This window comes from Pygocentrus nattereri, chromosome 30, assembly GCF_015220715.1.
Source record: "Pygocentrus nattereri isolate fPygNat1 chromosome 30, fPygNat1.pri, whole genome shotgun sequence".
In the NCBI taxonomy this organism is placed as follows: domain Eukaryota; kingdom Metazoa; phylum Chordata; class Actinopteri; order Characiformes; family Serrasalmidae; genus Pygocentrus; species Pygocentrus nattereri.
In genome coordinates this window covers 12,976,551-12,990,323 of record NC_051240.1, presented here as the reverse complement: position 1 = coordinate 12,990,323, position 13,773 = coordinate 12,976,551, and the positions used below count along the sequence as shown (strand labels likewise).

At 39.9% G+C, this 13,773-nt stretch overlaps 1 protein-coding gene across 1 annotated transcript; it reads left to right on the top strand.

Moving 5' to 3' along the window:
• Window positions 1-757: 757 nt before the first annotated feature.
• Window positions 758-13,487, top strand: chrna1 (cholinergic receptor, nicotinic, alpha 1 (muscle)). Its single transcript, XM_017703687.2, has 9 exons — window positions 758-942; window positions 4,635-4,777; window positions 4,944-4,988; window positions 5,305-5,414; window positions 6,831-7,026; window positions 7,406-7,643; window positions 8,240-8,463; window positions 8,813-9,052; window positions 10,404-13,487. Exons 1-9 carry the CDS (start codon window positions 891-893, stop codon window positions 10,530-10,532), a joined length of 1,377 nt encoding a protein of 458 aa, XP_017559176.1. The 5' UTR covers window positions 758-890; the 3' UTR covers window positions 10,533-13,487.
• Window positions 13,488-13,773: the final 286 nt, after the last annotated feature.

Genomic DNA, 13,773 nt, shown 5'->3' with positions numbered 1-13,773 from the left:
AAATGTATGAGATGCATTCCAAATACATTTCATTTCCAAGTCCTTACACTGAAGCACAAAAACATTTGGGGGGCATTTTCAAACGTATTTCTGTAGGGACCGTTCACAGTCGTGTTACAGCCCTGAAAGAAAAAGGCAGTTCTCCATAATAAGCCAACTTCACCTCACGCCAAATTGCAGCATCGCCTTCCTTATTTTCTCCATCAGTGAGATGAAGCGCACGCAATGAGACTCTCATGCTGAGATGAACGTCATTACATAGAAGAGACGAGAACATCAGAATGAAGTTTCACTTATTGCTGCATCTGCTGTAAACATGCCTACTCACTAATAACCGCTGCCACTTAGATTTTCTAGTTTAAAGACCAAGAAACGACCCTTCACATGAAGATGAGGGAAACTTTTACTTTGGGGTATATGCATGAGAGTAGGCTAGGGGGTTGGAGGTTCCCAGCGTTTGCATGAAGTATCCGCGTAATGCATTCTGGGTATTTGTAATGAAAAAACACCGATGAAGGAAAAAAATGCAAAATGGGTACAAAATGACAAGTAGCGTTTTAAAAGCTAGTTTTAGGCCAATAGTCGCAGTCATCCTCATCCTGCACGAAAATGAATCGTGAAGTCGGTTCATTGGAACGGGCGTTTCGAATGAGTCGGTTGTGTGAACTGAATCAATTGAACTGAAAACTGAATCACTACAGTTCAGTTCAGTTCACGCTCCGCCCCGCCGCGCTGCGCGTTAAAGGGGTTCGCTAAAGTCGCTAATGCCTCAGAAAAACGAGCCCTGGCTTCTCAAGTAGCCTAAGGAGAGGATAAGAAAGAGTAAGTAGGTCAGACAAAGACAAATGACCTGAGTTGGTATTTATTAAGCTCCTAACAGCAAAAAGAAGATGAAGCGTTCAGTCGTTCCTCGAGTGACTGGGATACTTCTTGCTCTGTTTGGTGAGTAACTGCCGCAATAGATATTAGACATAGTGAATTTAGGTGTTATGGTAACTGTTTCATTTTTACACATTTTGCCAGTTTCAGTCACAGAGTTATAGTGTGGTGTGTTTGTCGTGTATTTCAGCCAATATGGTCAAACTATTACTGTGTGTCTACAAGCATATCTGACCTTTTCAATAACAATCACGGTTTAATATTCCAGCCTTAACGCTGAGAAAAATGCCGCTGTGATGCTCAAATGCGACTAAATGCCGTGTTAAGTTTTTAACGCTCCTCCAGCTGAACCGTCGCAGGAATGCGCTGTGATTGACAGGTGCATGTGCTGCCGCGTGTCTGCTGTTTCTAATTCAGGTTACAGGACGGCCCGTTTTTTGGGACTTTAGTTTTTCTTTATAACAGAGCTTTTACACGCCGTTATAATGCGCTGCGTCTGATTGCTGGATCTCAGGCTCGTGACGGAGCACCTTGTTTCGGGGGCTCGTGCTACATTGTGCCCCGGTGGGCGCTAAGGTGAGATGGGGGGTCTGTAACCTGAGCGGCAGCAGCGGAAACGGCACCTCGTTTGGGGAGACAGGAGAGATCACTGGTCGCCGACACTAATCCTGGAAATCTGCCTTCATGCATATTTCACCTCTCACTGGGGGCAGACTGTGGTCCCACCTGGCTCCTGTGGACCCCCTCCCTTGGTTTAGATAGACAGACATGACTGGGGCCACAAACCCATACAGTCCGCTCTGACTATAGATTGTCTATATATGACAAGCCTGCTAAGATGCGGTCCTCAGACTTCTGGGATTTAGGATATAGTTAATGCAGAAGTTTGAGACCACCCTTCATTTATTTACAGTATAAGGGCAAGTTTTTCTGTTTTTTCTCCTCAGATGTTTACGAGGAGATTAGATAAGATTAACATACTTGCATAAAGAGGCATAAAGTCAAAGGAAAAAAAGGGAGAAAAGCAGTAGTTTTCAAAAACAACGTGAAGATATGGTGAAAATAGGTGTCCTAACAACTGTGAAAGACCTGATAGATCACCATAACTCTCCCCATCATAGACTGTGAGAGATCACAGAGAAGAACATTTGCAAAGCAAAAAAAGAAAAAAGAAACCGATGTTGTTCTTAGAGCAATGGACTGACCTCTCCTCAACATAGCTGAATGTGTTTGGGATGTGTTTGGGATGTGAATGTGTTACTGCGCTTGGGCAGTAAGAAACAAAAAACTTCTAAGACTGAACTTTTCTTTGAAAACTGAAAGCCGCTCTCCTACAAAGAATGGGCAGTGTAATAAAGGTGGTCATACTAAATCATTTAATGACTCTTTTGACTGGACATTAAATAAATAAATGGTGGTCTCAGACTTTTGCACAGACTGTATGTGAAAAGGAGTGTAGCTTTACTGTACTCCCTGATAAATTTCACATTTTACATGAAAATGTGCATAAAGGCTGATTTTATAAACCAGACCAGTTGAGGGCTTCATCCAACTAGTGGTTGTTAGTTCCACCTGAGGACCTAGGGGGGTTGGTCAGAGGCTACAGGTTTACCAAAGCCTCTGACCATTGGTTAGAAAACTCTGTGGGTCCATGGCCTCCTGGCTCAGGGGTCCTGATATAATTTTTTTTCCATTTATTTAAGATTGTGCCTCCAGTTGTGCCTAATATTCGCACGGTCTCTCTGTCTAGATTGACCATTGTAAAATACAGTATTAATACAAGCTTTTGGCCTCTGGGTTCTGGCCCCATTGGCCTGGCCTGTAAACCATCCCAATTTCCAATCTAAATCTAAAACCAAATCTAAGATCAAGCCAATCAGGGACTCCAAAGTGGTGTATTAGAGCTAGATGATGGGGCGTTGAGAATGAAAGCCAAGTGATTTTTCTTCCATCCAGTATTTGACTCTTTAGCTTGAAGGTATGCGTTGGCATTAGTATGGACCATTTAGTAGCTTGTAAACAGCCAAGAACTTTTGTTATTTCTAATAAAAACTTTACGGTAGATGTTGAAACATGACTGTTAGGACTTGATTGCATTCAGCCACAAGAGCATTAGTGAGGTCGTCAGGTACTGTGGGTAGATGATTGGTTCTGGATCACAAATGCCACTCCAACTCATTCTAAAGTTATTGGAGAACAGAGAACACAGTTCCACTGCTCCACAGCCCAATGCTCTTAAAGCAGCTGAATTGTTGATGAATTATGCTATAATTAAAACTGCAGCTGGAACAGAATAGATCACACACATATTTAATTTGGCACAGATTGACTGTATGTGCATGAGATTTCACAGTGTCTCCTTCAGCAGGTCAAGTGTCGTGTGTGAGTAACTTTGCGTCATGTGCAGTTGCCTGCCTCCATCAGCACTAATCCCCTGTGCGGCAGTGTTTGTGTAAGAGTGCACCCTTGTTGAACTGTGAGGGAGAGAGGGATTATATTCAGACTACAAACTGGGACTATAGTGTTTCATATCTAAAGCTGAGTGGGTTTGTATACATTTATACGTGTGTGTTTACGTGCCAGGAAGGGCAGTATTCCTGATACATGAAAAATGCAGTATTATATATTGTAACACTATTAAACACTACAGATCAATTAATAAACATCATAGAACTGTACACTATATGACAGAACTGTTAATGCCATAGCTCTGTTAGTGCTGTAGCTCTGCCAGTGCAGGAGCTCTTCTAGTGCCATAGTTACATTTATGCCAGAGACCCATTAGTACTATAGCTCTGTTAGCATGGTAGACCTGTTAGTGCCATAGCTCCGTTAGTGCCATAGCCCTGTTAGTACCATATCTCTGTTTGTGCCATAGCTCTGTTTGCGCCATAGCTTTGTAAGTGCCACAGCTCTGTTAGCGCCACAGCTCTGTTTGCGCCATACCTCTGTTTGCGCCATACCTCTGTTTGCGCCATACCTCTGTTTGCGCCATACCTCTGTAAGCGCCATACCTCTGTTTGCGCCATACCTCTGTAAGCGCCATAGCTCTGTTTGTGCCATAGCTCTGTTTGCACCATAGCTTTGTTTGTGCCATAGTGCCGTCGACATTGAACTGTTAATACCATAGGTCCTTTATCACTATAGACCCCTTAATGCCATAGACTGACTCTGGCCATAGACCCATGATAATGGTTAAGTGCCACAGACATATTAGCAGCATAGAAATGTTACTACTGTCTATCTATCTCCATTAGCACAATACACCTGTTCATGCCATAACCCCATTAGACCTAAAGCCAGAAAACTGTCAGCAGCATGCCATAGAACTAGTGCTATAGATCTATTAGCGCCATAGATCTATTATCGTCACAGACCCTTCTGAAGAATGGTGTGCTGCCCTGCTGCCAGTTATTTTTTCAAGATGTGAATATGGTGGTTAATCCTTTTCTATCCAGTTGCAAATAATTTTGTGTATAATTGACTAGAGTTAATACTAGATATATATTAAGCATTTAAGCTTTCATTGCTCTTTTGTCTTTTTACTGTGTTCTGGCAAGCTTCTTGCAAGCAAAGCTTTGATCTTCTGTGTTAAGCTTTCTCCAGCTGCCCCACATATTTGATCTGTTTCACCACCATCAGACATGCCTGAAGTGATTAAGCGCTTGATTGCTAGTATTTATTTTGATATAGATTTTTATCACATCATTTTGTATACAGTTTAATGTATTTTATGCCGATTCATGGTTTTTCAGGTCTAGGTCTGTGCTCCTCTGATGAGACGAAATTGGTGAAAGATCTGTTTAAAGGTTATAACAAGGTGGTTCGACCTGTAAGCCATTTCAGTGAGGCTGTAGTAGTGACTGTAGGCCTCCAGCTCATTCAGCTCATCAGTGTGGTAAATATGCTTTAACACTGTGTTCATTTTCTCTCCCTTTTACTGGAACTCGTTTTTATTGAAACTTGCATTTTAATTTCTGTGTACTGTAATAGTACATTGTGTCACATTACTGTCACACTGCCACACACAAATGGACTTTTCATCTCTCTTTCTATACACACAGGATGAAGTTAATCAGATTGTCACCAGCAACGTGCGTCTTAAACAGGTCTGGCTTTCTATTACTGTGTTCTGTTAAATGTAGTGCAGCCATTAGACTTAAACCATGATCAAAAAAACTGAAAAACTGTTCTCAAATGAAAGCAACATCACAGTCGAGGCTCTCAAACTCCAGTTTGGGACAATGAACAAACCTAGTCTATCACCCCTGACCTTGCATAGAACTGAACACAGGTTTGTTAGCTGAAACTGAACTCTGCATCTTTTTATTGGGCCCTTCTTACCTCAGACTGTGTATATGAGCAAAAAGGCTAGCATAGAAACATCTTACATGGGACCTTACCTTCTCTCTTCTCCACGACCAGCAATGGAAGGATGTGAATCTGCACTGGAACCCAGACGACTATGGTGGGATCAAAAAGGTCCGGATTCCCTCTACTGACATCTGGAAACCAGATTTAGTGCTTTATAACAAGTAAGAGACTAAGTTAGTGTTAAACTCTGTTGATCCATTACTCCAAATATAATCGATCAGCCAAGACATGTTTGGCCTCTGAAGTTTGCTTTTTTAGGTGCACTAGAACTACACTAATAGACACAGGTGGAAAGAGTACTGAAAGTATTTAAGTAAAAGTACTGTTACTGTAGTAAATAAGGTTCAAATGAGAGTAAATGAGTTGTTTACTGAAAAAAAAACTTGGTATGATTATATTATATATGATTATATGTGGCTACATTAGGTTTATATGTTTCCAGTCAAGTAGCTGAGAATCCCTGAAAGAATATGCATAGTTTGGTACTGTTTAATTAACCCAGATTAGCAGATTACTTCATTAAGAGTCAAAATAATGACCAGATTGCTCCATTAATAATACACTTTAGAGTGACAGCCCTACTGCCCATTAGGTCCCTGAACATTAGCTTTAAATGGTAAATGGAGAGATTTGGCAGGAAACGTATTGGCTGTTTTTTTATTTGATTATTGCTTTAAATGCAAATTCCACCGATTTAAAAAAAAAAAATCTGCTTAATTAAATTGCTAAGAAGTAAGCAAAGTTATTAAGAGTGGTTTGATGTTAAATTGTTCACAGTGGTGGTGATAGGAACCAGACGTCTGAAGTATTTCAAAACTACATCACAGAACGTTTTTCATTAAAAGGGTTACAAATATGTTGCCTGATGCCTGAGACATAGTATTAATATACACCCTCAAAAAAGATGGTTCTTCAAGGGTTCTTTCGTAAAAGAAAATGGTTCTATATAGAACCATGAACACTCAAAGAACCCTTGAAGAGTTCTTTGTATGGTGAAATGGTTCTTTAGATTGATGGAAAATGTGCTGTAGATGGTTCTGCATAGAACCTTTTTGAAATGTTGCCAAAAGGGTTCTTCTGTTGAATGAAGTCAGTCTTATAACAAAAGAAGAACCCCTTCCGGCGCCAAATAGAACCAGTCTCACTTCCTGCTGTAAAATGCAAGGATGTAGCTGAAAAAGACTCCACCTCTGGAATAAAACTGTGTTTTGGTGGTGACATGAAAATGTGGGATGGCATCTTTTGAATGGCATCTTTTTTTGTTTAGAAATTAATCACATGATAAATCTAAATCTTTAAATTTTACTTTAAAGGAAATGAAATAAGTATTTTTGTAAGTTGAAATTTAGGGGTTAGGGTTTGGCACAACCACCTTCCAAAAGAAAGTAGCCTATGAATGATGATTTTATATATATTTAGCTTATGACCTAATTAATACCTTGTGTTTAAATAGATCTTAAGATAATCCTTATAAGAGACTTACATTTAAGGTTTGAAGTAATTAGGAAGAATCATTCATATATATGGAGTAAGTCTATGCAAATGCAGCTCTAATGCATTTGCTTGTGTGTGTACAGTGCTGACGGAGACTTTGCCATCGTGCATGAGACTAAGGTTTTACTGGAGCACACCGGGTTGATCACATGGAATCCTCCAGCCATCTTTAAGAGCTACTGTGAGATTGTGGTGCTTCACTTCCCCTTCGACCTGCAGAACTGCAGCATGAAACTCGGCACGTGGACATATGATGGCAACCTAGTCGTCATCAACCCGGTACCTGCCACTTTGGCAAACACAATCATAAACGTCAATTTATATATACAGCCATATGCAAAAGTTTAGGAACCCCTGGTTTGTTGATTTTCTGAATTTAACACATCGGGGAAAAAATAAAACAAAATGTGCAGACGTTAATGCACATTTTATATTTTATGTTTTATTTTCCCTCAAAAATGTAGAAACGGCACAAAAATGGACACAAAAATGCTTGCTCTCTGTAGAGGATGTGTTAATTTATTGTCACTTAGAAAATCAACAAAACATGTCATTTGATCAGGGGTATTTAAACTTCTGCATACATCTATAAAAAATTATAGAAATAGGCCACGCGATTGTGTGTATCTGTATGAATGTGTGTATATATGGGTTGTAGGACCATGACCGGCCAGACCTCAGTAACTTTATGGAGAGTGGCGAGTGGGTGATGAAGGACTACAGGAGCTGGAAACACTGGGTGTATTATGCCTGCTGTCCGGACACACCTTACCTGGACATTACCTACCACTTCCTCATGCAGAGACTGCCTCTCTACTTCATTGTTAATGTCATCATCCCCTGCATGCTCTTCTCCTTCCTCACCGGCCTGGTGTTCTACCTGCCCACTGACTCTGGTAATTGAAAATGTGTATATACAGTCATATGTTTATTTGCTGAGTTTAACAAGGAGGGAGAAGAATAATACAAAAATGTGGTATATTTATTATTTTTTCTTAAATTCATTTTTCTTTTGTTAAATATTTCAGCCTTTCAGAGGTTTCAATGATTTGAAATCATTCATTGTAGAGAAACTTATTAACTTGGATTTCTGTACAGTGGTGATGATGGGAACCAGGGGTCACAGAGTCTGCAACACAGATAGTCTTTATTTGACCATTTAACCTACAATGTTTTTATTTTTTGTGTCTTATGTTTTTATATGTAATGTTAATGATGGTAAATTGGTGGTAAATCTGACAATGTTTTCTTTAGGGACTGTTATTCCATTGCTTCTCAACACTCATTTATCTCATGCATCAAACAGCATGTTCTTGACCATTTCATGTAAAACTGTTGTGATGTAGTTTTTATAGGCGTTAAATACTTCAGACATCTGGTTACTATCACCACCACTGTAAACAATTCTGACTCTGTAAATATCTCTAAAATGGAGCATTTCACATCACACCACTTAATACGTAATACTTATTTACTGTATGCATGTGTGTAGGTGAGAAGATGACCCTCAGTATCTCTGTCCTGCTGTCTCTGACTGTGTTTCTGCTGGTCATCGTGGAGCTGATCCCGTCCACCTCCAGCGCTGTTCCGCTCATAGGCAAATACATGCTCTTCACCATGATCCTTGTCATCGCCTCCATCATCATCACCGTTATTGTCATCAACACGCACCACCGCTCACCCAGCACACACACCATGCCCCCCTGGGTCCGCAGGGTAAGCATGAGAGCATGAATGTTGGTGAAAAGGAAAGGAATGATAAATATTTTAGTGAAATATCTCCTTATGATAAATGTGACAATGATCGAGACCAATTAACACCATTTATGGCATTCATACTGTCAGCAAATGATCATAGCACAGTTAATAAGTATTGGCCATACACACCTTACACAGCATGTACAGTAATATGCAAAGGTTTGGGCACCCTTGGTCAAATTGTTTTGTTGACTTGACTTGGGCGCTGGAGGTATTATCAACAGTTCCACGTGTATATACAGTTGCAAAGTTCTGAAAATGTAAAGGGAGTGGTGGATTTATTATTTAAATATTATCTGTACTGCAGATCTTCATCGACACCATCCCAAACCTCATGTTCTTCTCCACCATGAAGCGTCCATCTCAGGAGAGGAGGGAGAACCGCTCCTTCCCTCCAGACTTTGACATTTCAGACATCTCAGGCAAACCCGTGCCCGCCTCTGTCACCTTCCAGTCGCCCATCATCAAAAACCCAGACGTGCGCAGTGCCATCGAGGGCGTCAAATACATCGCTGAAACCATGAGGGGTGATGAAGAGTCCAACAATGTGAGAAAATTCTGGCCCCTGTTCTCTGTCTCTCTGTGTGTCTCTCTGTCTTTCTCTCTCTTTGACCTTTGTTCTGTGTTTCTATGACATCCATCCATCTGCAGACCAGAAGAGACTTTTCATTTTAAGCTGCAGATATGTGATGCGCTGTATTGCATTGTATTGCTCTCTCTTTTCTTAATACTAGTCAGGGATCCCCACGACCCAGAAGGAGAAGTAGCTTAGAAGGTGTGTGTGTGTGTGTGTAGTCAGGGGTCTCACAGCAGCATTTTGGACAGCAGTATACATGACAAGCTTGACTGACAGATTCCCAAGTACACCGAGTTGCAATAGCCAAGGCGAGAGGAATTAAAACCATGAACACCCAAGTCTTAAAAGACAAGATGCTTTTAAGTAAAGCTATACTTCTGAGTTGAGAGCTACCTGTTGCTGTGTATGTTGAATTATAAAAGGTCTATATCATGGAAAACTGATTTTTCCTCACTTATTTGAAATAAAAGAATATAACGCATAAACATTGCTAAAATTTCATGGAGAAAAAAAATAAAATAAAGGATAACACATTTGTGGCTGCTTTGGGGCTCGGAAACAGCCTGCAACTCTCCATACTCTTGTTCTCTGGACACATGAACCTGTTTTAGTGACATGCCCAAAAGGAGGCCAGCAGTCAGCTCACTGCAATGAAACTGCTGCAAATTTTTAAAATATGTGAATAGAATAAAAGTACAACCTCTAAAATACAAATTAAAACAAACATATATAGGTCTTTACTGTACTCAAATTAAAGCACTGATTGGGTGAAAGGCAGAAAATCCTGGACAGGTCACCAGTCCATCACAAAGCTTACACACACGCTCACACCTATGGCCAATTTAGCATGTCCAATTATTGTAAACAGTCCTGGTATATGAGGGTGCTACAGCCCCCTCAGCACACTCACTTCTTGTGCTTATTTTCAGCTAAAAATGCACCATTCTTTTAAAACATTTTGACATTTTAACACAACACAGAGTATCTAATAACATTTATTACAAATACCTCGAGTAATGTTAACGGTAACCACTAGGGGGCACAAACCTAAAGCAATGGCTTGCCCTGAAACTGCAGGTCTGTGGATGGATGATGTTGACTCTCCTGTTTTTCTTAATTTTCTTCTGCTTCTTCTTCTTGCTCTCCTTCTTCTGCTTCTTTTTTCTCCTTCCTCTTTTGTCAGATTGCTTGACTTCTCTTTAATTTCATATCTGGTTACATTCTGACCTCTTTGGAACTCCCCAAATCTAGGATCATGTCAAAAATCTCCTCCTGTTCTTCCCCTTTTCTGTCATCCTTCCACCCTTTCTCTTCCTCCCAGGCTGCAGAAGAGTGGAAGTTCGTTGCCATGGTGCTGGATCACATTCTGCTGTGCGTGTTCATGGCGGTGTGCATCATCGGTACGATGGGAGTGTTCGCTGGCCGGCTCATCGAGCTCAACATGCTCTGAGCCTGAAGGCCCAAGTGAAGCCTGGGGCTTGAGTTGGACACATAGCCTCCGTCTCTCAGCCCCCTGCTGGGCTGTGGCAGACGAGATATCTGCTCGGATCAGATGTTAATGGGCCGGTGGAGCCAATTCGACTGCTGAAAAGATCAGATGCACACACATCCAGGACATACAAAAGCCTTTACTTTTCCTCCACTAACACATTAACAATACATTTCAGACTTTACACATAGTTTATTGGTAGTTGTGAAGACTCAGAATGGTTTGCTCATATTTATCTGCAGTTCTTGCTAATGGTGTGTGATCTAAGCATGTCGTTTGTCAGTCATTTGTCTCTTGACAAAGACTTAAGGCGTCTGTGGTTGCCTTAGGCTCTTCAGTATGTGCTTCAGTGTGTGTTGATGTATTCGTTGAATAGGCTAGATTGTAGATTTCAGGTTAGAATTACACAACATTGTGTGATTGACTTAATTGTACAATTGTGTTCGCATACGCCACACCAATGTATATTTGTTCCACAGCTTGCCTTTTTTCTTTACACTGTCGCTGATGTTGTACAAGAGCAGTTAACTTTAACTCTCTTTCAAGTATCTTGAATGAAATATGCATTATGCTGGATTTGTTAATCATTATCACGATTTTGGCTTTAAATAGGCTGCTACATACAAATGAGCCCTCTAAACAAACAAACACAATGTTCTTTACTGTAAGCTGTGAACATTCTGACCAATAACAGTTGAGTTTCTATATGAATCAGGGTATTCAAGTAATCCAACAAAAGTGAATTATTTTGGTCATTTTAGAGCAGTTAAAATGCGTCACATTATGGATTCATCAATATGTTTTTAATACATTGCAAGTAGTATAGCAATATCATCGCAGTACTATTCTATTATACCATTCACCCCAAAACACCAAAAAAAAAGAAAAGAAAAAAGCAGCCGGACTCTTTTGAGAAGACTTGGTTGAGATGTCTTTAAAGTTGTGAGTACATTTGCTAATTTATTACAAATCAGTGCGTAAATTTGATTATCCAGTACTGATTACTTATTGTAATGTCCTGACTGCAAAAAGGGTAAAGGAGTCAATAATCTGACATTTGAGATGGCCGTAAGAATATTTTCATATGATTTAGCTTATTTCTAGACAAGTTAAGTAATCTTACCTAACAAAATGGGCTTATTGTATTGGCAGATATTATGTGTGTTTCATTATGTTTTGAAACAACAAAATTATCTGCCAATAGAATAAAACAATTGATTATTATCTACATTATGGGAATTTCATCCTCCCATTATAAGGAGCATTTGAGACAGGACTGCTTTTTGAATGATGCAGAACACAGGACAGTCAGTTGGAACAGAGTACATTTACATACATCATTCTCAAAGGTACATTAACAAAAAACAGCCCATTTAATTGAAATATAACTATTTTTGGCACATAAAAGCACATAAACCATATAAGAAGGGGGCATTGGGGGGAAAAAATAAAAGGCAAGATAAATGCAGGTCCCTGAGGTGCCTTGCATCTAAAATGTCTAGAAATAAGTTCAATAATAATGAGATATATTAGATATTTGACTAGATTTGAGTTGTTTTCTGCAGAGCCCTGCTGGTGACATCTCATATAATTAAAAATAATGCGTGGTTGTGCTGTTTTACCACTTAAGAATGAGATCCTAAGGCGTGGCGATGATTTAATAAGCCGTAGGAGTAAGATCATGCCTTATTAAGCTGGGTCAAAGCTTATTTATCTCATTGCCATACCTCTCTAAGTTGTGGCCATGCATTAGGATATCATTCCCAAGCCTTAATAAGTCGTAGCCATGCATTATTTTTATTAATATAGGATGTCGCCAGCAGGCCTCCATAGTTTTCACCTGCCATTACATCATTTTTTGCAGTACACTTTAAGCCTGGGCTCTTTGGCTGTTCATTGGCAGGTGAGATGTCGATTTGCATGAATTTTTCTATTGATTTTTTTAACCTCTGTTCTGATCAGTAAGAGCACTCTGGTCCAGTTAAACAAGGCAGTGGAGAGATTTTTAATGTGTATGTTATTCTGCACACTTGTGACAGCAATAAAGGTCTAGCAAGGCTCAAAGATCACAGGCCCCTGTTGCAGTTGCACTCCAATCCAAAACTTTCCACTTGGTGCCTGGGGCATTATTTTTTAAGCTCTTGCTGATGCTTGTAATACGTTTTCGTAACTATTTTGTCCAGATTTGCGATTTGTTGAAAATGTTCACGACACAACAGTTCAGTTCAGGTTGTGTTATTGATGCAGGCTTGTGTGTGAGTTTCTCTGGAAAAGGATTTCTTACTGAAGCATAATTTTGCATTTTCATTAGGTTTTGGGCAAATAGAGCAGAGAACATCAGCCAAAAGTACAGTATCTGCTAAGTAATACACTCCTGTATGCATTTAAGGCCTTCGTTTGAGCACCTAAATTAAAGGGGATTTTCTTTACAGTGGTGGTGATAGGAACCAGGAGTCCAGATATCTACAACACAAATATAGCCATTTTATTTACTATTCAAAACCAGCAGTGAACCTACCTTCTACATTTCATTATTCACAACACAAAAATCACTCTGCTTTTCAGCCCATAGACAAAATAAGACAAGATGCTCACTGGGACTTTTCAGTCTCATCCTTTCTTTTTTTTGCTTTCTTTTCTTAGCTCTGCTCTGTTCTCATGTCTCCACCGGTCTCCTTCTCTCTCTGTGCTCTGCCACCTACTGATGAGAGAGATAGTCATAAGTAGGCTGGCAGACACAAAGCACAGGCGAATATCATCAGCTACTTAGCCCGCAGGTTCAGCCGGCCTGGCTCTCTGTCCGGCATTTGGCGCTTGGCCATGCCCCTTTCTCCACAACCGCTCAAAAGGGGTTCTTCTATTGACACAAGTTTAACATAGCAATAGCAGAACCCTTTCAGTGCTATATAGAACACTTTACAAATAGGTTCTATATAGAACCTTCTGCAGCACATTCTTCATGAATCTGAAAAACCATTGATGAACCATCATGATGCAAAGAACACTTTAATCATGCAAAGGGTTCTTTGAGTGTTCATGGTTCTATATAGAACCATTTTCTTTATAAAAAACCCCTTGGAGAACCATCTTTTTGAGACTGAAAAGTTGTTTTTTTTATATTTACCACTATTTTAATTAACTGTCAACATTACATATGAAAACTCAGAAGGCAGGTGAGAGTGTACTTGGTCTTACAACAAAC